The sequence below is a fragment of the Bubalus bubalis genome, chromosome 14 (assembly GCF_019923935.1).
Source record: "Bubalus bubalis isolate 160015118507 breed Murrah chromosome 14, NDDB_SH_1, whole genome shotgun sequence".
Taxonomy (NCBI): domain Eukaryota; kingdom Metazoa; phylum Chordata; class Mammalia; order Artiodactyla; family Bovidae; genus Bubalus; species Bubalus bubalis.
The window spans coordinates 81,124,569-81,150,616 of NC_059170.1; the positions used below are offsets into that span (position 1 = coordinate 81,124,569).

General features: G+C 42.1%; 1 protein-coding gene across 2 annotated transcripts in view; it reads left to right on the plus strand.

Moving 5' to 3' along the window:
- The window catches only part of PAK5 (p21 (RAC1) activated kinase 5), a 427,019-nt gene that overhangs the window by 373,541 nt on the left and 27,430 nt on the right, over positions 1 to 26,048 (plus strand). For both annotated transcript variants that reach the window (XM_044928304.2, XM_025264585.3), the window contains one exon: positions 7,763 to 8,548. In XM_044928304.2, coding sequence (XP_044784239.2) covers positions 7,763 to 8,548 — 786 coding nt within the window. The remainder of the gene's footprint in view (positions 1 to 7,762; positions 8,549 to 26,048) is intronic.

Here is a 26,048-nt window from a genome sequence, read left to right on the forward strand (position 1 = left end):
TCATTATCTCAGTCCTGAGAGCTGCATGCAGCTCTACTCATTCTCGGAATAGAAACTGATAAGGAACAGAGAATTTATGAGAAACGGCACATAGGAATCCTTCTGTTAGACATTCCCTGACATCCAAGGGACTCTCAAGAGTCTTCTCCAACACCACAGCTCAAAAGCATCAATTCTGCATTCAGCTTTCTTTATAGTCCAACTCTCACATCCATATATGACTACTGGGAAAACCATAGCCTTGACTAGATGGACCTTTGTTGACAAAGTAATGTCTCTGCTTTTTAATATGCTATCTAGGTTGGTCATAACTTTCCTTCCAAGGAGTAAGCGTCTTTTAATTTCATGGCTGCAATCACCATCTGCAGTGATTTTGGAGCCCAGAAAAATAAAGTCTTCCACTGTTTCCACTGTTTCCCCATCTATTTCCCATGAAGTGATAGGACTGGATGCCATGATCTTAGTTTTCTGAATATTGAGCTTTAAGCCAACTTTTTCACTCTCCGCTTTCACTTTCATCAAGAGGCTCTTTAGTTCCTCTTCACTTTCTTCCATAAGGGTGGTGTCATCTGCATATCTAAGGTTACTGATATTTCTCCCCGCACTCTTGATTCCAACTTGTGCTTCTTCCAGCCCCTTGTTTCTCATGATGTACTCTGCATATAAGTTAAATAAGCAGGGTGACAATATACAGCCTTGACATACTCTTTTTCCTATTTGGAACCTGTCTGTTGTTCCATGTCCAGTTCTAACTGTTGCTTCCTGACATGCATACAGGTTTCTCAAGAGGCAGGTCAGGTGGTCTGGTATTCCCATCTCTTTCAGAATTTTCCACAGTTTATTGTGATCCACAGAGTCAAAGGCTTTGGCATAGTCAATGAAGCAGAAATAGATGTTTTTCTGGAACTCTCTGGCTTTTTTTGATGTTCCAGTGAATGTTGGCAATTTGATCTCTGGTTCCTCTGCCTTTTCTAAAACCAGCTTGAACATCTGGAAGTTCATGGTTCATGTATTGCTGAAGCCTGGCTTGGAGAATTTTGAGCATTACTTTACTAGCATGTGAGATGAGCTCAATTGTGTGGTAGTCTGAGCATTCTTTGCCATTCCCTTTCTTTAGGATTGGAATGAAAACACGTTTTCCAGTCCTGTGACCACTGCTGAGTTTTCCAAATTTGCTGGCATATGGAGTGCAGCACTTTCACAGCATCATCTTTCAGGATTTGAAATAGTTCAACTGTCATTCCATCACCTCCACTAGCTTTGCTCATAGTGATGCTTCCTAAGACCCACTTGACTTTACATTCCAGGATGTCTGGCTCTAGGTGAGTGATCACACCATCATGATTATCTGGGTCGTGAAGATCTTTTTTGTACAGTTCTTCTGTGTATTCTTGCCACCTCTTCTTAATATCTTCTGCTTCTGTTAGGTCCATACAATTTTTGTCCTTTATCAAGCCCATCTTTGCATGAAATGTTCCCTTGGTATCTCTAATTTTCTTGAAGAGATCTCTAGTCCTTCCTATTCTGTTGTTTTCCTCTATTTCTTTACATTGATCTCTGAGGAAGGCTTTCTTATCTCTCCTTTCTATTCTTTGGAACTCTGCATTCAAATGGGTATATCTTTCGTTTTCTTCTTTGCTTTTTGCTTCTCTTCTTTTCACGGCTGTTGTAAGGCCTCCTCAGACAGCCATTTTGCTTTTTTGCATTTCTTTTTCTCAGGGATGATCTTGATCCCTGTGTCCTGTACAATGTCATGAACCTCCGTCCATAGTTCATCAGGCATGCTGTCTATCAGATCTAGTCCCTTAAATCTATTTCTCACTTCCACTGTATAATCATAAGGGATTTGATTTAGGTCATACCTGAGTGGTCTACTCAGTGAATAGTCTTTTTTTTTTTCTTTTAAGTAGCATTTAGCTCATAGCAATATTTCTTCTTCCATATTAACAAATGCATAGAATTCTGTTTATTGGATTTACACTATAATTTTGCATGTAAAGTGAACATACTTTGGCCATTCAATGACAAATGCACAGAAACAGTGAACTTCCCAATTCTAAGGTCATAGATTAATTTGTATGCTGAATCAGTGACCCTCTAATCCCCACAGAAATCTAATCTACACATACTGGGCAATAAAAAAACTGTGGAATAGTTGTTTATGATGGTTTGGTTTTTACTTTTTCAAATGTAAGATATTTATAGCACAATTAATGAGAGAAAAATCTATCCCAAATTATGTTATTGCTTTCAGTTCAGTTCGGTTCAGTCACTCAGTAGTCAATTAAAAAAATCTGTATAGATATAGATATTACAGATATCTATTATACCTATCTATAGATATCACTCTCCAGATAGGTGGAAGAATGGGTGGATAGGTGGATGGATGGATAAGATAGATGCCTCTTTTTGTCAACTACATTCTTTTGTTTCAATATTCTCCAGAACTGGAGTTAATCTCAAGTCTGCCCACTCAAATCATTAATGAACTTGTAAGGATATTGGTGGGGAAATAGTGAGATTTGAGGACCCAGCAATTTCAAAGGAAGTGTTCAATAATGTTCTGATTTTAAAGGAGTCACATCATACAGAGAAGGCTTCTTCTTCTTCTTCTTCTAGATATCTGTGTCCTGGTAGGGAATTTCCAAGTCTAGCCCTCAATACAGTCATTTATTAATTTGCTGAAGATGAACCAACAGGTTTTCTGGATATAAATTCCAAAGGCAAGTGATTGTGGTACAAGTTTGAGCAGGGAGCGTTTCTTCTGTGATCACACTGCGTCCTGATGGCCTTATACCGTCCTGATCATCTTTGTGCCTCAGTCACTCAGTAAGTGAGAGTTTACACATGTTGCACTCTCTTGGACCTAACTTACAAATTCTCCTCTTCCTGAAAATTTTCCAAGATTTTTAGTTTGTTTTTCTCTGATCTTTCCTTTACTCTATAACCTTCACCTTTTTTTCTTTTTTTTTTTTGGTGGCTATAGTCCATTTTATTGCCACTATTGCCTTTCTAGGTATATATCTCTTTTAATTTATTTATTTATTTTAATTGGAGGCTATTTACTTTACAATATTGTAGTGGTTTTCACCATACATTGATATGAATCAGCCATGGGTGTACATGTGTCCCCATCCTGAACCCCCCTCCCACCTCCCTGCCCATCCCATACCCCAGGGTCATCCCAGTGCACCAGCCCCGAGCACCCTGTCTCATGCATCAAACCTGGACTGGACAAACAGAAAGCCCAGAGATAAATCCACGCACCTATGGACACCTTATCTTTGACAAAGGAGGCAAGAATATGCAATGGAGAAAAGACAATCTCTTTAACAAGTGATGCTGGGAAAACTGGCCTACCACTTGTAACACTTTCTAATACCATACACAAAAATAAACTCAAAATGGATTGAAGATCTAAATGTAAGACCAGAAACTATAAAACTCCTAGAGGAAAACATAGGCAGAACACTCTCTGACATAAATCACAGCAGGATCCTCTATGACCCACCTCCCAGAGTAATGGAAATAAAAGCGAAAATAAACTAATGGGACCTAATTAAACTTAAAAGCTTTTGCACAATGAAGGAAACTATAAGCAAGGTGAAAAGACAGCCTTCAGAATGGGAGAAAATAATAACCTTCACCTTTTAACTTACCTTCACTGATGAGTTGTATTTAAACATTCTAAATTCATTTTCTATTTGCACATTTGGGTCCACCCAAAGGCAGTCTGTTTAATGAGACTATCAGTGTGTTTTAAAACTGCTTTTTAATCCCTCACATCCTCCATCACCCTCTACATTTCCAGGGGCATCAGAGAAGTAAATAGTAAGGGGGAAAACTAGAATGAACCACATGGTACTAGATTAGATTCAGAGACATCCATGTGAATCCGTGTTAAGTTTACTACAGATAGAGATGAATGGGTAGAATTATAGACGTGTGTGTACATGGGTCACTTTACACGTGACTGTTGCATGGCTCTCGTCACTGAAGGGGCTTGGAGGCAGCGACCCCCGGTAGCAGTGTGCACCCCCAGCAGCCAGGCACTGATTTCTAATAGCATCCTCCACTAAAAGGGGCCAGGGCACCTTGGAGAAAAGGCTGATTTTAGGGCAGGGACAGGAAAAATACAAGCTAAGCTTAGAGTATTTAAGGTACTTTCTGGCACTCCGATAGTGCCAGAAAGTAAGCAAATGATCAAAAAATAAAAGAATTGGGCCTTGTCATAGGGACACAGCAGCCAGTCTCAAAGAACTCTTAATAACCAAAGCTGAAATGATTTGAGCAACAAAACAACAAAGTACAGGTAAACTTCAGAGATATTGCAGGTTCAACTCCAGACCATGACGATAAAGCAAGTACTGCAGTAAATCAAGACCTACATATTTGATTTCCCAGTGCCTATAAAAATGATGTTTATGCTGTACTGTAGTCTACTGAGTGTACAGAAGTGTTATATCTAAAAACAATAATGTCTAAAAGTATTTTAATTTTAAAATACTTTATTGCTGAAAAATGCTAACGATCATCTGAGCTATCAGTGAATTATAATATTTTTTGCTGGTGGAGAGTTTGAAATATTTCGAGAATTACCAGAATGTAACACAAAGGCAAGAAGTGAGGAAATGTTGTTGGAAAAATGGTGCCAGTAGACTTGCTTGAGTCAGGGTTGCCATAAACCTTCAATTTGTTAAAAAAAAAAAAAAAGAAAGAAAGAAAGAAATCTGCAAAGCACAATAAAGTGAAGCACAATAAAAATGAAGTATGCCTGTATTGAATTATAACCCAAAGTATTATTCAGTTGCTAAGTTGTGTCCAACTCTTTAAGACCCCATGGACTGCAGCATGCCAGGCTTCTCTGTCCTTCACTGTCTCAGAGTTTGCTCAAATTCATGTCCATTGAGTCAGTGATGCTATTTAACCATCTCATCCTCTGCTGCCCCCTTCTCCTTTTGCCTTCAGTCTTTCCCAGCATCAGGGTATTATAAAATGAGTTAGCTCTTTGCATCAGGTGGCCAAAGTATTGGAGCTTCATCTTCAACAACAGCCTTTCCAATGAGTATTCAAGATTGATTTACTTTAGGATGGACTGTTTGGATCTCCTTGCAGTCCAAGGGACTCTCAAGAGTCTTCTGCAGCTCCACAGTTCAAAAGCATCAATTCTTTGGCACTCAGCCTTTCTTATGGTCCAACTCTCACATCTGGTATATGACTACTGAAAAAACTATAGCTCTGACTATATACAGACCATTGTTGGCAAAGTGATGTCTCTGCTTTTTAATATGCTGTCTAGGTTTGTCATAGCTTTCCTTCCAAGGAACAAGCATCTTTTAATCTCATGGCTGCAGTCACCATCCACAGTGATTCTGGAGCCCAAGAAAATAAAATCTGGCACTGTTTCCACTTTTTCCCCATGTGTTTTCCGTGAAGTGATGGAACCGGGTGCTATATCTTAGTTTTTTGAATGTTGAGTTTGAAGCCAGCTTTTATACTCTCCTCTTTCACCCTCATCAAAAAACTCTTTAGTTCCTCTTCACTTTCTATCAAAGTATAAAACAAGTAAATATTCATGATTCTATCCCTACTGATTCAAATAAATGATATAAAAATGAAAATAAATAAATAGGGAAAGTGGGCAAGTGTCCTATGCAAAAGGATTCCAAGTACTTTATGTAGATACATCCCATCAGGAAGGTAGATCTTGACTGGACACCCCTTGAGTATGGACTACACTTAGTGACTTGCTTCCAAAGAGTGCAGTGAGAGGGGAGAAGGAGGGAAGCAAAACTTTACAGTGTGAAAACTTGGCAACTATTACTATGGCCAGGTGATCAAGGTCAATATCATCAGCGATAGTCATGCTGATGGTGTGTATCCTGGATATGATGTAATGAAATTGGTATATTACTCTGTGATCTTCCTTCCGTAAACCAATAACCTCAGTTTAAACATGAGAAAAATACCAGATACACCCAGTTGAGGGACATTCTGCACAATAACTGACACGTACTCGTTAAAATTGTGCACAATACTGGATGCTTGGGGCTGGTGCACTGGGACGACCCAGAGGGATGGTACGGGGAGGGAGGAGGGAGGAGGGTTTAGGATGGGGAACACGTGTATACCTGTGGCGGATTCATGTTGATATATGGCAAAACCAATACAATATTGTAAAGTTAAAAAATGAAATTTAAAAAAAAAACTTTCAAATTAAAAAAAAAATTGTCAAGGTCATCAAGGAAAGTCTGAGAATTATCTCATGTCTAAGGAGACATGACAAATAAAGGTAGTGAGGTAGACTGGATAGGACTCTGAAACACTAAGAAAAAAATCTAATGAAATCTACATAAACTGTGGTAAACAGTTTATGTTAATAGTAATGCAAGATGTTAACAACTAGCAGCTTCCCTGAAGTTTCAGTGGAGAATGGATACATCTGTATGTATGGCTGGGTCACTTTGCTATGCACCTGAAACCATCACCATATTGTTAACTATACTCTAATATAAAATAGAAAGCTTAAATTTAAAAATGTGATTAATAAAAAACATTGGGACTAGGTGAGACATATATGAGACCTCTCTTTGCAGCTTCTCTGTTAATCTGGAAGTATTCCAGACTTAAACGTTTATTTAAAAGAAAGGGTGAAGACCAAGGCTTAAGTCCAGAACTGACTGAGGGGGGAGAAAAACAACTTGTCTTTCACTGTGGTCGTTGGAGAAGCACTGATCTATAAAACACAGGTCGAGGAGGACTTTGACTTTTTCTTCCAGTTTGAAATCGCTTGTGCTAACTGAAATGGCTTTCAACTCCTTGCTACTTCCTCCAAGGTATTTTTCTCTTGCATTCCTGGAAGTCTGAAGTCACATTTTGTTCTTTGTTCTTTTATCTGCCCTTGTCATATTTTACTGCAAACTTTGTCATTGTCAAGGTGCAGCTGACTAGCTTTGTAAGTAGTTTCTGATTTCTTTCCGCTCCTGCTATTCATCCTGGTGTTATTTAGGTTCATTAAAGGGAACATTTGGGCTTGGCAGTTTGCCACTAAGGTTCAGGTACAACCACATCATTACCAAGCCATCCAAAGTTCGGCGATGATGATACCGATGATACACATACAGTCAAGAAACCATTACAGTTATATCACGTTTGATCACAAATTAAATCATATAAGTAATCTTCGTGCCATTCCCTATTTACAGCTTAGAAAGTTTCCTCTTCTATGAAATCTGATAGCTTCAATTATTATGTGTCTTTCATAAAAAGGTTAAAAAAATGTGCACCTCTTTCTGAATATGTTACTGTTTAAGTAACAATGGTTTTAATTTTGGAAGTAATCTAGATAATGAATGTAAAAAGATAGTAAGTATACGTTTTATAAGCAAAGAGTTATGAACTTAAAATTATAATCATCAGCTTATTGTTAGATTGCTAGGGTTTAGTGAAGAAACAATGAACTGGTACATAAAACAGTGATACCCGATAAATAGCTTCTAAATGGCTTTTTGATATTTTATATCTCTATTGAGACAGATGAGGAAGAATTTGCAATTTGAGACTACTATTTAATATTTGATTTATTTCACCAGTCAAGAAATCAAACAATCAACAGGCTTTTTTATTTATCTTTTTTAATGAAATGCCCCTGGGGCCTATTTTCCTCCGTGGTTTAAACTGGACGGAATCAGGATAGGATTCTTCCATCAGTTTGCAAGTGTGAAATGTTTTCTTTAAACAGTGTTCCCTTTATTATTCCCAGACAATCGTTAGAGGAAACAAACCCTGCAAAGAGACCTCCATCAACGGCCTGCTGGAGGATTTTGACAACATCTCCGTGACCCGCTCCAACTCCCTGAGGAAGGAAAGCCCACCCACCCCAGACCAGGGAGCCTCCAGCCGTGGTCCAGGCCATCGGGAAGAAAACGGCTTTCTCACCTTCTCGCAGTATTCCAGCGAATCTGACACCACTGCTGACTATGCGACTGAAAAGTACAGAGAAAAGAGTCTCTATGGAGATGATCTGGACCCGTTTTATAAAGGCGGCCACTCTGCCAGGCAAAATGGGCACGTATTGAAGATGCAACACGGGGAGGCCTATTATCCTGAGATGCAGCCTTTGCAGTCCGACAGAGCCAGGTTTCCTGCAGATTATCATGCACACTTGGACTCACTGAGCAAACCCAGCGAGTACAGTGACCTCAAGTGGGGCTTCCAGAGAGCTTCGGGCAGCTCCCCTCTGGATTATCCGTTCCAGTTCACACCTTCTAGAACTGCAGGGACCAGTGGGTGCTCAAAGGAGAGCCTGGCATACAGCGAAAGTGAATGGGGACCCAGCCTGGATGACTATGACAGGAGGCCAAAGTCATCGTACCTGTGTCAGACGAGCCCTCAGCCTGCCATGCGGCAGAGGTCCCGGTCAGGCTCCGGGCTCCAGGAGCCCATGATGCCCTTCGGAGAAAGTCCGTTTAAAACCCACCCTCAAGGACACTCCTACAGCTCCTACACGTACCCGCGCCTGTCTGAGCCCACAGTGTGCGTTCCAAAGGTAACGTTCACTGCCCCCTCCCTCCAGCATGCGGGACCTCCACAAGGTGTGCTCCTCCCACCCTCTTATTTGGATTCTAGAGCACTGGTTAGTCTGTAAGTGAAAGTCTGTATCAAAATTCTGCCTGGTTTCCATCCACAAGCCCCGAGGGCAGAGAATTTAGGGCAAGGCACATGTATTCATTAAAATCAAATCCTCTGGGGAGTTCCTACAGGCTTTCTGGGTTAAAAGGCAAAAGAACATTTTTTTCCAAAAGATATTCTGCTATATTAGTGATAAATGTTCTGTGCTGCTACAGCGCGGTGTCTTGTGTTACGGAGTATAGAGTTCTAGACTGCCGGAGGGAGTAATGCAGTAGTTCCTCCACTCTGGTAAAGGGTACCCAGAACTGCCAACAAGGGGAAAAAAGTCAGGATAATGGGTAAGTTTTAATAAAGTTAATTGTATTCAATTCAAGGGATTGTCGGTATTTTGAGAGTATCTTCTTTCTACTAGGTTAGCGTTGACATGTCATGTGTGTGTGTGTGTGTGTGTGTGCAACTTTAGGACAATAGACGGAATCTGGTTGCTAGGCCTTCCTTGGTGTGCTTTTTATTTTGTTTTGTCTTATTGTAATTTCTCTTTTAATATTTTTTTCTTAATGTTAACTGTTGTAAATTTGCTTTGAAATGTGGCTGGGCCATGATATCCCAAAGTGTGGGAACCACTGTTGGAGGAGTTACTGGCTTTACAAAATACCTTGGAAAGTGTGCCAGCAGTTTGTTTTCCCAGTTAACTTAGAAATGTTTTTGCTACCTCCCTGCTACAGCTAAGTGAAGATGGGCCATTTGGCTGTGAGCTCTAGATTATAGAGGTCTCAGACCAGTTGAGGGAGACTTGGCTTCTAGAAGCATGATCGTGGACATTTGCAACCCAATACTGTCTCTTCAACAGCTTGGTGAGCCGCACAACAAATCTTGGAGGGCAGGGCTGCCTGCATCGTGTGATTGATTATCAATGCCCAATATTTTCCCTTTGTTTATTATTTCTCATAAACATAATCCAAGATGTTGAAGTCTTTTAGGGACATATTGAGAGTGACTTAAGCCATACTTTAGAAAAAGCAAAATAACTATCACTTTAGTTCCCAATATATAAAAATAAATCCTAAGGAAATAAAGACCTGAAATATATACCGCCAATTAAAATTTAAATATTGAGAGTGCTTTCCATCTCACTGCATTATCTATTTGAACTACCATGATGAAGGTATCATGACTGCCTTTTCCTATGTTCTCCCCAGGGCAATGGTTGGAAAGAGGTCTGTCTAACTAAATGACAGACAAAAGCTCTAGGAAGCCATACGCACGTGTCATGATGCAGGAGATCATTTATGTAATTTCCTGTTGCACATCACCCAACCTAAGGTTGTAGAGCATCACAGCTGTAGAATGAACTAAGCAAATTAACACATCCTGTAGCTGAATCTAGTTACATTCTCTAGTTTGTGAACATCAGTGCTTACTTCAGGAATAAATAATGTGATTTCTTTCAGCTTTACCAAGTTTATAATTGACAAAATTTTAAGATATTTGAAGTGTACAAGATGATGATCTGATCTACATATACACTGTGAAGGGATTTCCCTCGCTGAGTTGACATTCATCACCTCACATATTTACCTTTTTGCTTATGTATGAGAAATTTAGGTTCTACTCTTTTAGCAGATTTCAATTCTACAATATAGTACTATCAACTACAATCACCATGTGATACAATCCATCCTCAGACCCTAGAGCTGAAAGCTTGTATCCTTTGACCAACTTCCTTTTCTCCACCTCCTAGACCCTGGCAACTACTTTTCTGTTCTCTGTTTCCATGAGTTTGACTTCTTCCTTGATTTTCTAAAATCCCACATATAAATGATACCATTTGACGTAGTTGTCATTCTCTGTATGGCTTATTTTACTTAGCATAATGCCCTTCAGTTTCTTCCATGTTATTGCAGATGACAGGGTTCAAGATTTCCTTCTCTTGTAAGGCTGAAGAATATTCCTTTATATATACATATCTTTGAGTCACATTTTCTTGATCCATTCATTTGTTGACGGACACATAGATTGTTTCCATATCTTGTCTATGCTAATAATGTGGCAGTGGGCATGGGAATACAGATATCTTTTCCAGATAATGATTTTGTTTCCTCTGGATATATACCTGGAAGCAGGATTGCTATACCGTGTAGCAGTTCTCTTTTCAATTTCTTGTACACTTCCTCACTGTTTTCCACTGTGACTATGCCAGTGCACGTGCCCACCAACAGCACACAAGGCTTCTCCTTTCTCCACATCCTCATCCGTGGCGCTAGTGGCAAAGAACTCTCCTGCCAATGCAGGCGACATAAAGAGAGGCAGGCTCGATCCCTGGGTCAGGAAGATGCCCTGGAGAAAGAAATGGCAACCCGCTCCAGTATTCTGGCCTGGAGAATCCCTTGGGCAGAGGAGCCTGGTGGGCTACAGTCCATAGGGTCGCAAAGAGTTGGACACGACTGAAATGACTTAGCACACACACCTCTTTAATAATAGCTATCCTAACAGGTTGAGGTAGTATCTCATTGTGCTTTTAATTTACATTTTCATGATGGTTAGTGAAGTTGAGCACCTTTTTATATACCTGTTGGTATTCAGGTCCTTTGCCTATTTTAAAGTTATGGTATATGGTAATATGGTATTTTTGCTATTGAATTCCTTGCTATGAGTTTCCAGAATACTTGATATTAACTCCTTATCAAATATGTGATCTGAAAATATTTTCTCCTGTTCTGTAGGTTACTTTTTCATTTTGTTGGTGGGTTTTTTTACTGTACAACTGAAGGTATCACATTTCCTCATTGCAAACTACATTACAAAGTTATAGTAATCAAAACAGGATAGTTTTGGCATAAAATACACTAAGATCAGTGGAACAGAGTACACAATCCAGAAATAAACCCCCACACACATGTAGTCAGTTATTGAAGAAAGGGCCAAGAATGTACAATGGGGAAAGGGTAGTCTCTTTAATAAATAGTGTTGGGAAAACTGGACAGCCGTGTGTAAAAGAATGAAACTGGACTCCTATCTTAAACCAATGGAACAGAGAATTCCAGCTGTCCATGGAATTCTCCAGGCCAGAATACTGGAGTGGGTAGCTTTTCCCTTCTCCAGGGAATTTTCCCAACCCAGGCATTGAACTGGGGTCTCCTGCATTGCAGGCAGATTTTTTACCAACTGAGCTATCAGGGAAGCCCCTTTCTTTGCTCAGCAGAAGTTTTTTAGTCTAATTTAGTCCTACTTGTTTATTTTTGCTTTTGTTGCCTTTGCTTTTAGTGTCAAGTCTAAAAAAGTCATGCAAAGAACAATGTCAAAGAGCTTTCTTCTAGAAACTTTATGGTTTCAAGACTTTAATCCATTTGAGTTGAATTTTGTGTATGATTGGTTTAAGATAGTGGTCCAATTTCATTCTTTTACACATGGCTGTTCAGTTTTCCCAGCACTATTTATTGAAGAGACTACCCTTTCCCCATTGTACATTCTTGGCTCCTTTTTCAATACTTGACTGCATGTGTGGGGTTTATTACTGGGCTGTGTATTCTGTTCCACTGATCTACGTGTGTTTTATGCCAAAACCATCCTGTTTTGATTACTATAACTTTGTAATATAGTTTGCAATGAGGAAATACGATACCTCCAGTTGTATTCTTTTTCCTCAGAATTGTTTTGGCTATACATGGTTGAATATGATTTGTCTGTGCAGTATATTTGAATGCTTGTGTTGAGAGCTGTTTTAGGTCATTGTCATTGAGAAAATTGTGTTCCGAGGCTTTAACCTTTTAGTCATGGAGCTGTATTTGGCCCATTAACATGTTTAGTTATCCAGCAGTCACTTTCAACACCTGGAAAATCAAGATATTTCACTTAGAATTCTCAGCTTTTGAGTCTCAGGTTTCTCTTGTGAAAAATGGAACCATTTGTTGTCCCTGGGCCCATGTTTCCGCATAGCATTGGAAACAGAACTGTCTGGAGGTAAAAGCTTGACCCATTAGAAAAGATAGGCTCTGCCTAGCACACTTCACTCATTTTTCCCATTAAACTAATCCCTTGGGGCATTTGAGATTTAATATAACCACCGACATCCCCTGCCTATTCATTTCACAGAAGGGGACACTGAGGTCCAGAAAGTCACATGGCACACTTAAGGTTTCATTTGCTGATTACAAAACAAGAACAAGAATCCAGGCCTAGAGTTTCTCCCAATTCAACATTCTTCCCATTATATTGGCATACGTAATTTTAGGGGTTCAACTGCATTTGCCAGTAAAACCCACGAGAGGTCCCGGTGGCCACCAGAACTTTAGGTTCACTGGAGGAATAGAGAGAGGATGGAGTGAAGGATCAAAGCAGGGAGGGAGGAGGCAACAGGGAGGGGATAAATTGCCCCATCCTTACCATGCCCTCTTCTTGCAGACTCCAAAACATAAGGCAGAGCAGAGCTGCCCTAACATCTGGTTTTCTCAAACCCAGAAACTATGTAGAAACTATTAAGGCTCAGGAAAAAAGCACATAACACTCCTACCAAGTCATTTTCATCCCTTATAATCAGAACTCCAAGCTGTTGTTCCATGTTTCATAGGAGACCCATGAGAAATTCACAAGCAGGTCTTGTGGGAGGGTAGGAGGTAGGGGGCCTGTTAGTAATTAAAATGATTGCTTAAAAATATAACATCTTTCTAAAAATAGTTAGGTGTCTTGAAAATCTACCAAACATATTTGGATTTTCTGCTGAGAGAAGAAATGGCGATCATGACTCAGATAATTTGACTTTGCCTCATGGAAAATTCTAGAAACCAGTGGGTAATGTTCACAATAATGAGAGAAAGCGTGAAACTTGGTTTCCAGATAGAGCAAAAATGAGTAGGATGTGTGTGTCTGTGTATGTGTGTGTGTGTGTGTGTGAGAGAGAGAGAGAGAGAGAGAGAGAGAGAGAGAGAGACCAGTTTTACATTTTGGCTTAAATTTAAAAAAAAAAAATTACACATGTTAACCTATAATAAACAAAAAAATCCTGCAATGTTATCTACCTACCTAATTTTCCCATTAGAGTGACAAGAATTAAGGTTGTTATGAATATGTAGATACTGGCATCCATCTCTCTACTTCCAAGTGGTTTTTCTGCTGGGGCTAAGCAGATGAATCCTTAAGAAGAAGATAAGGTCAAACCAAATCCATACAGGACTTACAGAAATACAAAAGTGTGGAAAGAGACTGTTTTCCACCCTGCCCTGCAGACAAGCCTGCGTTGGAGGGAGGGAAGCTGGCTGGAGCTCCTGCCCACGCATTTGACTGTGCTTATTCCGACACTCTCCAGGGACCAGGCGGCTGCTGGCTCAGGTGTCTGGTGCTGGCCTGGGACATCCATCCCTTGTTCTGGCTCCAGCTGCTAAGAAGCCCCTAGTATCATCCCCGATCTGCCAGTTGACTAGGCACTGCCTGGGTGTCAGATCCATGTGTTGCCTTGGTGAGCATCATGTCCTATAAATTCTTGCCCCCTTTGAACAGATGAGCCCACCAAGGCTTTGAGAGGCTCAGTAAACAGCCTGGTCAGCCTGCTCATAGGTGAGCTGGGACCCAGCTTTCCGAGCTCAGCCCCTCACTAGACACTGGCTACATCCCCAGTGGCACAGAAATAGCTTCTGTGGGTGCCAAGCCTTAACTTGGCTTCTTACAATCTCCTCCAATACCTGCAGCAGTGGAGGTTTGGGCTGTGTCATCCTGTTCTACTCTGTAGCAGAGTTTCTCAGCCTGGACACTGTCGACATTTGGGGCCTGGTAATTGTTTGTTGCAGGGGTGCCCCTATGCACTGTATGATATTTAGCAGCACCCTTGTCGTCTCTCACTACAGGCCAATAGCACCCCTCCCTCACTTACAACAACCAAAATATCTCTAGAAACAGCCCAGTGTCACATGGGAGCAGAAGCAGCTCCAGCAGGGAACCCTCAGGGCTGTAGGTCAGGAAGATACACTCCCTGGCTTGAGTCTTGATGTCACCACTTACGAGTGAGCAAACTGCTAAACTGTGCCTTTACTTCTTTATCTGTGAAATAGGCATAAAGACGCCTTATGATGCAGAGTGAGGTTAAATAAGTTAATACTTACAGTAGCCTAATTATTAATATGTGTCCTCTGCATACATCAGTCTGTGTGTGTAGCTTCTAGAAGGATGACGGCTGTGATGTGATGCTGGGGTTTACTGTGTGGCAGGTGCTATGCTAAGCCTTTTGCAAACATGACCTGATTTTGTCCTCATGACAACTCCTGAAGAATTCAAGATCGTTTCCCTTTTTACAGTGAAGGACTGAGACTCAAAGAGACTTAGTATTTCTAGACATCCAAGGATGTGAGACAAACAGCCAAGATCCAGTTAGGTCCATTTGACTCCAAAGTCTATCTATTCCAGGATGTTCCTGTTTCTACAGGGGAAAAAAAAAAACGAGGTGCATAAGGCCCTGGGGAATGGATATACGCCCTCAGGGCCCAGATACTCACACCACGGGCAGCCCTCACCTTGCTGACAAGGGATGGGTGCTGACTCACAGATGGATTTGGTGCACAGGAGCACACTTTATTCTGTCTGTTCTTGGTAGGCTGGAATCCTTTGACAGGCTCCTTAGAGTCACCAGACTGTGATCTATAGGTAAAGCATTAAGAGTAGGGATCCCTGGAGTCTCTCATATGCACTCCCTCAACCTTGAGTGATGGTCGTATTTAATTTTATAGAAGAGAGTTCAGATTTTCTCACCCATTACAGAAGACATTGAACAGCACACGTTCTAGAGTCAGATCCCCAAGATTCGAGCACTCTCCAGCTGTATGATCTTGTCTGTGCCTCAGTTCCTTCATCTGCAAATAGGGCATCTCAGTACCTGCTTCCAGCTTGTCCTGTGGCTGGAAAAAGGTTGATAAATGTAAAGGAGTTAGCACTTGGCACATCCTCAATATCAGACCTTATACTCAGGAATGTTTCTGGTTGGAAAACATGTCACCATATCTCTTGTGCCAGTCATAGGAGCATCCTATCGATATAAACTTTCACACATTTTCAAAATATGGTAACAAGTCCTATCTGACTCTGCCCTCACAGTCACTCTGTGCAGCCTCATAATTACACCTGTCCTCACTTTAGAGATCTGGGTCACAGAAGGCCAGAGTAGTTGTGTCACTTCCTCAAGGTCATGCAAAGCTCTAGGTCATGACTGAGCTGGCCTAAGGACCCCAATCCTGCCACCCCAATTCTTTCTCTGGTCTCCAGAATGGAAATGAAATTCTCAGATCTCCTATGAAAGCCAGATGCTAAGAGAGAACAGGAAATTTAGCAGCATGAAAGCAAGAACCATCATCACTGTAGATGGATAGTTGTCATGGCTTCTTGCCAACCAACCCTTCCACGTTACCCACTTCATCTCCACTGCACAGAGCAGCAAAGTGAGCCATGCTGGGCCCACACCATTCCAGATAGACAGTGAAGTAAAGAGTTCTGAGTGAAGATAGAGGACGCAAGGAAAACAGTGGCATGGTTCCCCAGACCCTCCTTCTGGCGTAACCAGTGCAATGACTTTTCATTGCTCGGCTATCACTTTGCTTTCCCTGGAAGGAAAGAGCAGTTGAACCAGTGTGCTCAGCCTTACTGAATCAAGTTTAATGACTCACCATTCTTTACGGTACTGGCATACCCGGATTCAACCAACGCTCCAGGAACAAAACTGCGGCTCCTGATCTCCTAAGGGTCCCAGCAGAACACTTTTCAGAGACACTTTAGGGGCCTTATGGGTAATGAAATGACTAGGCTGGTGAAATCTGATAGGCTGCATCAACAATCTGAGAAGGAGAAGGGCTGAGAGGCAGGGAAAGAGAGAGAGAAAGAAGTGCTTAATCGCCTAATAGAATAACGGAGAATACTGCCTGTAGATCTTTTCCTTTACACATGGGCTCCTGTAGGCTGTTCATTAAGGCTCATAAAACACACAAAGAGGTGACTCAGAGCAATAGCTCTGACATCTGTCCCTTCTGATGGAGACTTGAAGCGTCTTTTGCATATGAATGAACTCATCTCCCCGTGAATGTTATTATGGTTCAAAGTAAATTGTATTTGGTCATTATAAGTGGGTTTTCCCATTACCAAATTAAAAGTGAAATGAATCTAACCTGGCCTTGTCTGCCCCAGTACTCTCAGAGGCCCTGACATTGTTGAACCATGTTCTTCAGCAGTGAACTAATCCCCAGAGGTCCACCCCCACCCCACCCCACCCCCAGCCCACAACATGCCTGCAGCTGGCGACAGAGCACAGGTCGGGGGTAATCTGCTCTTGAATACAGGATGCATCTGCAGAGTTTGGAGCAGCAACTGTGGGGGGTTAATTGGATATACTGACTCCAAGGTAGGGGGACAGCCTGCTGATCAGAGATTGCTTCACTTCTTCATGTAACTCAAGGTTTGCCTCTTTGTACTGGTCATGAGCCACTTGTCAGACTCTCAGTATGTATTTACCATCCGTTTTGTGGATGCATGGGAAAGGCAAGCAGGGAAATGCATGACTCTTCAAACTTCATGTCATAATGTGTAAGTTCCTACACACCTAGATGGGTATCCAGCATCACAGATGGGAGATTTTCCTGCAAAAAAGTTAAATATGGTGAATAGCTTTCTGCTACATGCAGTTTGGAAACCCAGCAAGTGTCTGACAATCCAGAACACATACTTCCCAAGTTCCCTGAACAGGGATCTTAAGGAGATACCTTGATCCCTGAGGTCCTAGGGGGTCCAGCTCGTGACCCCTGCTCCCTGCTGTGATGTGTGTGCCTCTTTCACCAAAATTGAATGCCAGCTCACAGTGTGTGCTGTATCTCTGTGTCATCCGACCAGTGTCATAGACTCTGAAACAGGGCCACTCCATTTTGTAAATGAACATAAGTAATTCAGAGGAAACTGACCATGGCTCAGCACGTGTCAAGGTTTTGCCTCAAGCTGTGGGAACAGTAGCTACTGTTTATTAAAATGACATTGGAGGTGGAAAAACTCCCCACCATCCTGTAATAATAGCACTGGTGTCAGCAGCCACCTTGGTGGGAGAAGCAGAGGCTGGAAAGTCAAGGACGGAGACACAGGAGCCCATCAGCCCCCGTTAGCAGCACCTCTCCCCCACAGCAGCAAGGCCTGGGGTTTCAGAGCATAACCAAGGGATGCAGGTCATGGGATTTAGTGAATCCCCTTCCCCTGCTTATCCATCTCTGAAATGTCCCTGCAGAGAAAACCAGCTCCAGATTCTCTCCCAGGTCCTTACGAGCACATGTTTTCCTTTTCCCAAGCCAAGCCTTGGTCCTGTTACATTTCCCTTTGAGTCAAGTAAGGACAGTGTAAGATGTCCTTTTCTTATTTAGAGGCCTGTGGTTCACTCTTATCCTGCATTTGATTTATGGAGAACAAGCAGCACGCAGTCTGGCTTTTTTCATTCCAGGCACAAGCAGTCTCTTTGCTTTGTTGTACTTTTTTTTTTTTTCTTTTTTTTCAGTGTTGCATGATGATTATGTTTTTTTTTTAATTTTATTTTATTTTTAAACTTTACATAATTGTATTAGTTTTGCCAACTATCAAAATGAATCCGCCACAGGTATACATGTGTTCCCCATCCTGAACCCTCCTCCCTCCTCCCTCCCCATTCCATCCCTCTGGGTCGTCCCAGTGCACCAGCCCCAAGCATCCAGTATCGTGCATCGAACCTGGACTGGCAACTTGTTTCATACATGATATTTTACATGTTTCAGTGCCATTCTCCCAAATCTTCCCACCCTCTCCCTCTCCCACAGAGTCTATAAGACTGTTCTATACATCAGTGTCTCTTTTGCTGTTTCGTACACAGGGTTATTGTTACCATCTTGTACTTTGAAAAGGTGTATTAAAGCATCATACTCAGGCCCTGGAAACAGCTGCCTCTGCATTCTCTATAACTGCAGGGCGTGGAGAGAGAGACTCCATCCTTCATGGAAGCTTCCGCAGTCCCCATTATGTGGGTGCAGACGTATACCACGCACACACGCGTGCACACACACACATACACACACACCCATCCAGCACGATCCAGCCGCAGCCTGCCTGTCACCAGCATGGAAGGCCATGATGACAAATAGGTGCTGCCACAGGAATTTTTTCCTTCTTTTTTTTCTCTCTCCCTCCTCCCACTGAGCCTTTTTTCCCCAGCCTTGGCATAAAATGGTCAAATGATGTTCCACTGCAGAATTCAATTTCACAGTTCAGTTAGGTCCTTGATTACACTGCCAAATTCAGATTAATGTGCATTTAACTAACATGGATCACAGGAATTCTGGCTGACAGCCAGCTGTAATCAGAGCAATTGATAGCTGTGTGGAGTTTTATGTCCTGTCCACCCCAGCACACCACTGGTGAAATTGATTGATTAAATGAATTTATTGCTATAATTATTTATAATTTTGATACATCACAAGCCTGTGTCTGACCCTATCCTTGAAGACGTCGTGCTTATTGTGCAAGGGCAGTCTGGCTGAGTTGTTAACTGAGAATTATTTATTCCCTTATAATACTGCTTTTTTGTGTGGGGCCTTTCTTAATTCTTGACGGGGTTTGAATAAAGCCATGAAAAAGCAAGATTTAATTTATATGGAATTCTGAATGTCATTGGGAAACTAAAAAACGAATATGTTATTAGCCATTTCAAAAAGGAAGGAAACTGAGACATTTTCTATATTTGTTTTCAGTATTTTTAAAGATTCCTGTAGAAAGTGTTCCTTTTCAAAATTTCAGAATTCCGAAATTTCAGAATTTCATACATACATTTCAGAATGTATCTGAGTTTTAGTGACAGTTAGTCGTCCTGTGACCTCAGCTAAGCAATTTGGCAGTCTGGTGACATCAGCCCAGGTGATAATTTACAAATTGATCTGGTCTTCTCTATTATTGCTACATCTTGCTGTATGGAAACCCACCTTCAATGTATGTAGACCACAGTCTTATTTGTATAAAGCTACTTTTCCACAAAATCGCAGGACTTTTTTCTTGGTGGCTCTTCACTGCTTTCTCTCCTGCCTTCTGCCTTCCCACCCCTGTGCCCTTGAAATAAGGTCTTTCTGCAATAAGGTCTTAGAGCATACACTAGATGCATAGATCTTTTGGAAATGGTTTGAGACATGGGTGGTGAGAGGCACACTGGATTCTCTTTTTAAATGTCTATACCTTTCCTTTGTCTAATTTCACTCCATTGTGGCTTTACTAAATGATAAAATCTTACATTCATCTCAAGATACTGTAGGCCTGCCTACATGGACTCCAAATGTACTCCTTTTTTCCCTAGAATATATTTGTAAGTCAGGCTGTAGAAAAGGTTGCCAGTTCAAGCTGTACTCCTTTAAAAGTCTTTCTTATAGGCACAAGTGTGTATGTATGTACAAAATAGTATATATGGACAAATTCATCATTTTTGTTTCACCCAGTTATGATTATAAGGTATCATGGGAAAGATTATTTAAGGTAGGAAAATTAAATAGTTATAACAGTTTAAGAGCCATGTAAAAAGGACAGGAGACCTTGTTATAGAAGAGAGCTTAGACAAACACCTAGAAGAAAATTTGAGCCTTGTAGATGAACACAAAATTCTGCTGTGGCCACAGAAAAATGAAAGCGATACATTCATTTTCCTGTAACAATCAACTCATTTTGCTGTAACGATTGATTATCCCTTTTTAATATATTTTGAAGTGATTTATATAAGCCAAGACTATTAAAACACACAGTTAATTTTTCTCCCATCCCCCTCCGTCAGGCATTATCATCCATTATCTTCTGGCCGAGCACTTGCATTCTGCCCCAGGCTACTTAGACGTCTGGGCCCCTAGAGAAACACCCGACCAGGCTTTAGCTCTGCACCTGTCACCCTATACTGTGTCTGCCTCAGTCCTGACCCTGCCTATCTTCTTACTGTTGAAGGATACCTTGAGAAGCTATCACAATTTCTAAGGTGATACTGTCTAGATTTGAATCCCAGCTCAATTTCTTAGGAGCTATGAGACTTTTCCATGACCTACTTAAACCCATGGTGTCTCAGTTTCCTTATCTGTAAAATGAAACAGTTTCAGGACTTTATCTCATTGTGTTACTTGGGATCTAAACGCAGGCATGTATATGAAATGCTTAAAATGGTCCCTGGCATGTAGAAAGCACTCAGCAAATGTCAGGTATCATTATTAACATCAGTGTGAGTTACTCCTGCAGGACAGGCTTCTAACAAAGCCGTTGGTTAAAGGAAGGAACCCGACTTTGGCTCCCAGTAAAACATTCCAACTTTTATCAAAAAGAGAATGTTAAGCCTTGATTTGTAGAGGTGACAACAAATATACGAATTGCCAGGGCAGGCAGTAAACCGGCTGTGGTGCCGGTGTGCCCATCCCCTGGGACATGGACACTGTCCCACTGGGGGTGACCTGACCTGAACCAAAGAATCAGATGGTAGATTGCAGGTTGGGGCGCTTGACCTTGGATTGCTTGGGGAGAGTTTCGCCTCCCAGAGCTTCAGTTTTATCAACCATACAGTGGGATTGTCTACCTTCTGTTTGTCTGTTACAGTGAAAAATCATGAGGCTAGCCACAGTGTTTGAGCCCGTTATAGTCACCATCATGGAACCCTTGGATCATGAAGATCACCTGGGGACCATGGTTCAGCAACACAGTCAATAGAACAGGTTGCTTATGAATGTCTCCTTTACATAGCCAGCCGTTTGTCCACCATCATCTCTTTGAGTGGACGGAGCATGGAGAGAGGAACACGCATTCTCTCCCAGTAGCCAAATGTCCATTGTCCTTTGGCCCATATCCCTTGAGTCTGGTACCAAAACCTGTCTCTTGTGATAGCATTTGTGCCTCATCCATTGCTTTTTTAAGAGTCTGCACCTCCTCCTAGCAGCCATGAAAGACAATGGCACTGTTTTATCTCTAAGACCTAATTTCAAAGACCTTTAGCTCACAGTGAACTCTGCAGTCTGTCTAACTGGAAATCCTCCCATTTGTGAAGACAAGCATCCTTTTATTTTCTTTTTTGGTATTTAATTATTTATTTTTAAAAAATTTAATTTTTATTCTGTATTGGAGAATAGTTGATTTGCAAGACAAAAGGAGGTAAGAATATACAATGGAGAAAAGACAGTCTCTTTCATAAGTGGTGCTGGGAAAACTGGACAGCTACATGGTAAAGAATGAAATTAAAACATTCTCTAACACCATACACAAAACTAAGTGTAAGATCAGATTCAAGTGGTGTTTTCTTGATGTCACATGACAGTCATGACAAGTAGAGTCTGATAAAGAAGAGCAGTGGAAGAATGTGATTCCTACCAGAGACACCTTTTACTTCTAACATTTCTTCAGAGATTAGTTATACCTGCTTGTGGAGAATGAATTCTGTTTCAAAGTACAGGAGGAAATACTGTCATAAAGACAGCAGGAGATAATGGCATGTGATGGCTCCCAGGACACACTTTCAAGAGTAAAAGTCATAGACCCCACTGCCCCTCACATGATGGCCTTGTAACTAGCCTGGGCTTCGCTAATCTGAGCTTAATTTGCAGGAGGAACTTAATTATTTAATTTACACCAACATTTGTTATCCCCTAACCCTAGCATATACACAGACCAGTTTTGTGTATGGCACAAATCCAAGGCCTTAGACAAAAACCAACTTAATCTCAAATACAGCATTTCAATGATGTTCGCTATATTACAATAAGCCGCTTTGTCTTAGAAGATGCATGTAATAGGAGTATATATACAAGTACATTGTAAGTATTCAATAAATGCTCACTAGTTTTATTACCATTGTAGTTACTATTTATTATTTTCTTTTACATTCCTTCTATTTTGCTAAGCACTTTATATAATAACACTACCTAGAATGAATTAATAGATTGTATGAAATAGTCTCCATTCAAATTCTTTAATTTGTATTCATTCTCTAGCATTTGCAGTGACTAAAGGAGGTAGGTATTATTATTATTATTATTATTATTATTAGGCAGGTACCATTATTATTCTGTAAGTATTATTATTATTACTCCCATTTTAAAGATGAGAAAACTGAAACACAGGAGTTTAAACAACTTGCCCAATGTCACACAACTTGTAAATGGCAAATAAAGGCTTTGAGTCCAGAGTCTTTTCTTAAACAGTAGGCTGCTCTAGGGGGCCCTTAGGCTTACCTTAAGCCTCATAAAAACCCTCAGAGAGAGGTATGATAACCCTGATTTTACTAAGTGATTTGACTCAAGTCACCAGAATCAAAATTCAGCTTTCGATACATCCTTAAATACGTTCTCTCTGCTCTGCAACCAGGCCAGGGCTCAGACTGCGCAACACCCCAGCCCTGGCTGGCGCGAGGCCCCCGAGTGCAGCAGGGCAGGAGGCCCGCAGTGTGAGCTGGAGCCAGAGGGTGGTGCGTAACTGAGACTAGGACCGTGGCGGCACCTGTCAGGGGCCCACCGTGTGCAGACCTTGTTCCCTGACTTGGGGAGGTGGCCCTGGTCACACGGTGTGAGGGCCAGTGCCTCTGACCTTGCCTGTGTCCGATGACCACCATGTGGCCAGGTGCGGCGGGAACCCTGCTGCACCCTGCTTCACTTCTCCGTGGCATGTGACGGTCCCTCACTCCTTCCTTCCTGAAACACTGTCCTTCTAGGCCTCAGGACACCCTAGGCCCTTCATGCCTTTCCTGCCAAATTGGCTTCTCCTCCTCAGCTCCTATGCAGCTTCCTCCTTCTCTTTATAGACTCCACATGCTGGAGTCCTTGAACTTTCTCTTACACATTCAATGCTGTGGCTTTTAATACCAGCTAAATATTGACAACTCTCAGATTCATGTCATCAGCCTCAGCTCTTCACTGGACTAGAGGCATGCCTGTCACCTAAGAGACATCTCTGAGTGGATGATTAATAGCTGTCTCACACTTAACATGGCCGTGATGGAACTCTGGGTTTTCCCCCACGTGTTAGTTACCTATTAGTGTGCAATAAAGAATCCCGGGCTACTGCCATCTGAAGGCTTGACTGGGGCCAGAGGATCACCCCCAAGATGACACACTTGGCTGTTGGTGGGAGGCTTCTGTTTCTAGCTGGCTTTTGGCAGGAAGACCTCTCCATAGATTTTTGAGTGTCCTCACAACATGCCAGAGCAATAGGAGAGAATGGAGGGAAGCCACGACGTTCACACTGACCTCAGAGGGCACTTGCTATCACTTCCACCATATTCTTTTCCCCACACAAATCCACCTGATACCACGGAGAAGACTGCACATTCCGTGGAGAAGCAGGGATCCCTGGGAGCCATCTTGGAGGCTGATTCACCACTCACTATCCTGCTTCTGCACTTGCGTGCCTCGTATTACTAAGTGGCCTGTTCCTCAAGCCAAAATCCTGGGAATTACCTCTGATTCTTCTGCTTTATATTCCAATCCCATCCATCAGAAAATCCTGCCAGCTCTGTCTTTAGACTTGACCCCGGATCCCACTGTTCCTCATGCCATGTAGAGAATCCACCCTAATCTCTGCCCACACTAGCTGCAGTAAGCTCACTGGCTTTCCTTCCACCAGAGCTGCTCCTTCAGCACCGAGAGTCAGGACCCCACCACGCCTCTCTGCGTAGCAACCTCCGGAGTCCTTGCCATGGGTCCACACGAGCTGCCTGCACGCTGCTTCTCCATCCATCTTCCCCAGGCGCCTGCCCTCAGCTCAGTGCTGCTCCTTAAGCCTCTATGTGTTCAGAGCTCTGTACATGCTGTGCCCCAGCCTGGACTGCCCCCCTCCCCCACAGTCCAGGGCTCGCTCCCTCACTTCAGCCAGGCTTCTACTTGTGCGGCACCTCTCAGAAAGCCTTCCTTGGCCAGCCCATCCAAGACAGCATCTTGTTACTCTCAACCCCCTTCCTCTGTCTTATTTTTCATATCACCCATTGCTACTAGACCATATACTGCATAGTTATTGATTTTCTTGTCTATCATCCATCTTCTTCTCTAGTAAACTCCAGGAAGACAGAAATACCATCCATTATGATTATTGCTGGACCTTCCCATGGCACCTGAGATGGTGCCTAATAGCTAATAGTTGCTCAAATATTAATTTGTGTGCTAAATGAGTGGGGCTTCCCTGGTGGCTCAGACATTAAAGAATCCACCTGCAATGTGAGAGACCCAGGTTGATCCCTGGGTTGGGAAAATCCCCTGGAGGGGGGCATGGCCACCCACTCCAGTATTCTTGCCTGGAGAATCCCATGGACGGAGGAGCTTGACGAGCTACAGTCATTGGGGTCACAAAGAGTTGGACATGACTAAGCGATTAAGCACAGCACTAAATGAATGAATGAATGGACCACACAGGACCAGTTAATTCAATAGTGAATAGAACAGTGCAACCCTTAAAATATTATGCAATGGTGGAAATGTTCTCTTATCTGTGCTGCTTGATATGTCGACTCGTTAAATACCTAACATATGACTAATGTGAATGAGGAATAGAATTTTTAACTTTGGTTTCTATTGATTTTAATTAGATAGATACATGTAGCCAGTAACCATCATTTAGAGCAAATCTAGATCCTCGGGGTAGATGAGGGTGAGCATGAAGATGTCATTCCGTGTACATCCCAGTAGAGTAGAAGAGACTTCCTGGGATGCTGTGTTAAGAAGGAGACTGAGGTCCCATCTACAAATCTTTTTCAAGCACCTTCTGTTTACCCAACACTCTGTTATTATCAGGATCTCGCACAAAGGAGTGCATTGATCTACTAACACTTCCTGCTTTGGGCAAGGGTAGTGTGCTGTGCATATTCACCATCCTTGACCTCAGTCATTCCAGGGGTGGCCAGAGCTCCTTCTTGGTCTTTTCCAGAGTGTGATTGCTGAAACCTACCTCTACTGTCTTAGAAACCCCTCACTGGCTTCCCCCACCCCTGCCCTATCTGTCCTCCCCATCCACTCCACTGAGTCCCTCAATCTGCTCTTCACAATCTTAGACCTTCCTCTGACTGTCAGAGCCTGCTCAGTCCAGGACACAGAAGGTCAAAAGTGCCAGATAATTCATATCCCAAGGAGCTGATGGTAAGCAGATTTTGTACCTGAATACCTTAACTCTCTGCTCTGAGATGGGACAATTTTAAAGTGTGTGTCCTACATAGTCTTCCAGGGTTTGGACTTGCCTAGTGGGATTAAGTTCCAGTTACATCAGTGGTATCTTGCTGTGTATGTTAGAGTTCACCAGAGAAACAGAACCAACAGGGTATGCATGTGTGTGCATGCATGCGTACAGAAAGAGGAAGAGATTTTAAGAAACTGACTCATGCAATTGTGGGGGCTAGAAATTCCAGCAAGAATTGATAGAGACTTAAGCCAAAGGTCCGTGTAGGTGCAAAAATCTTC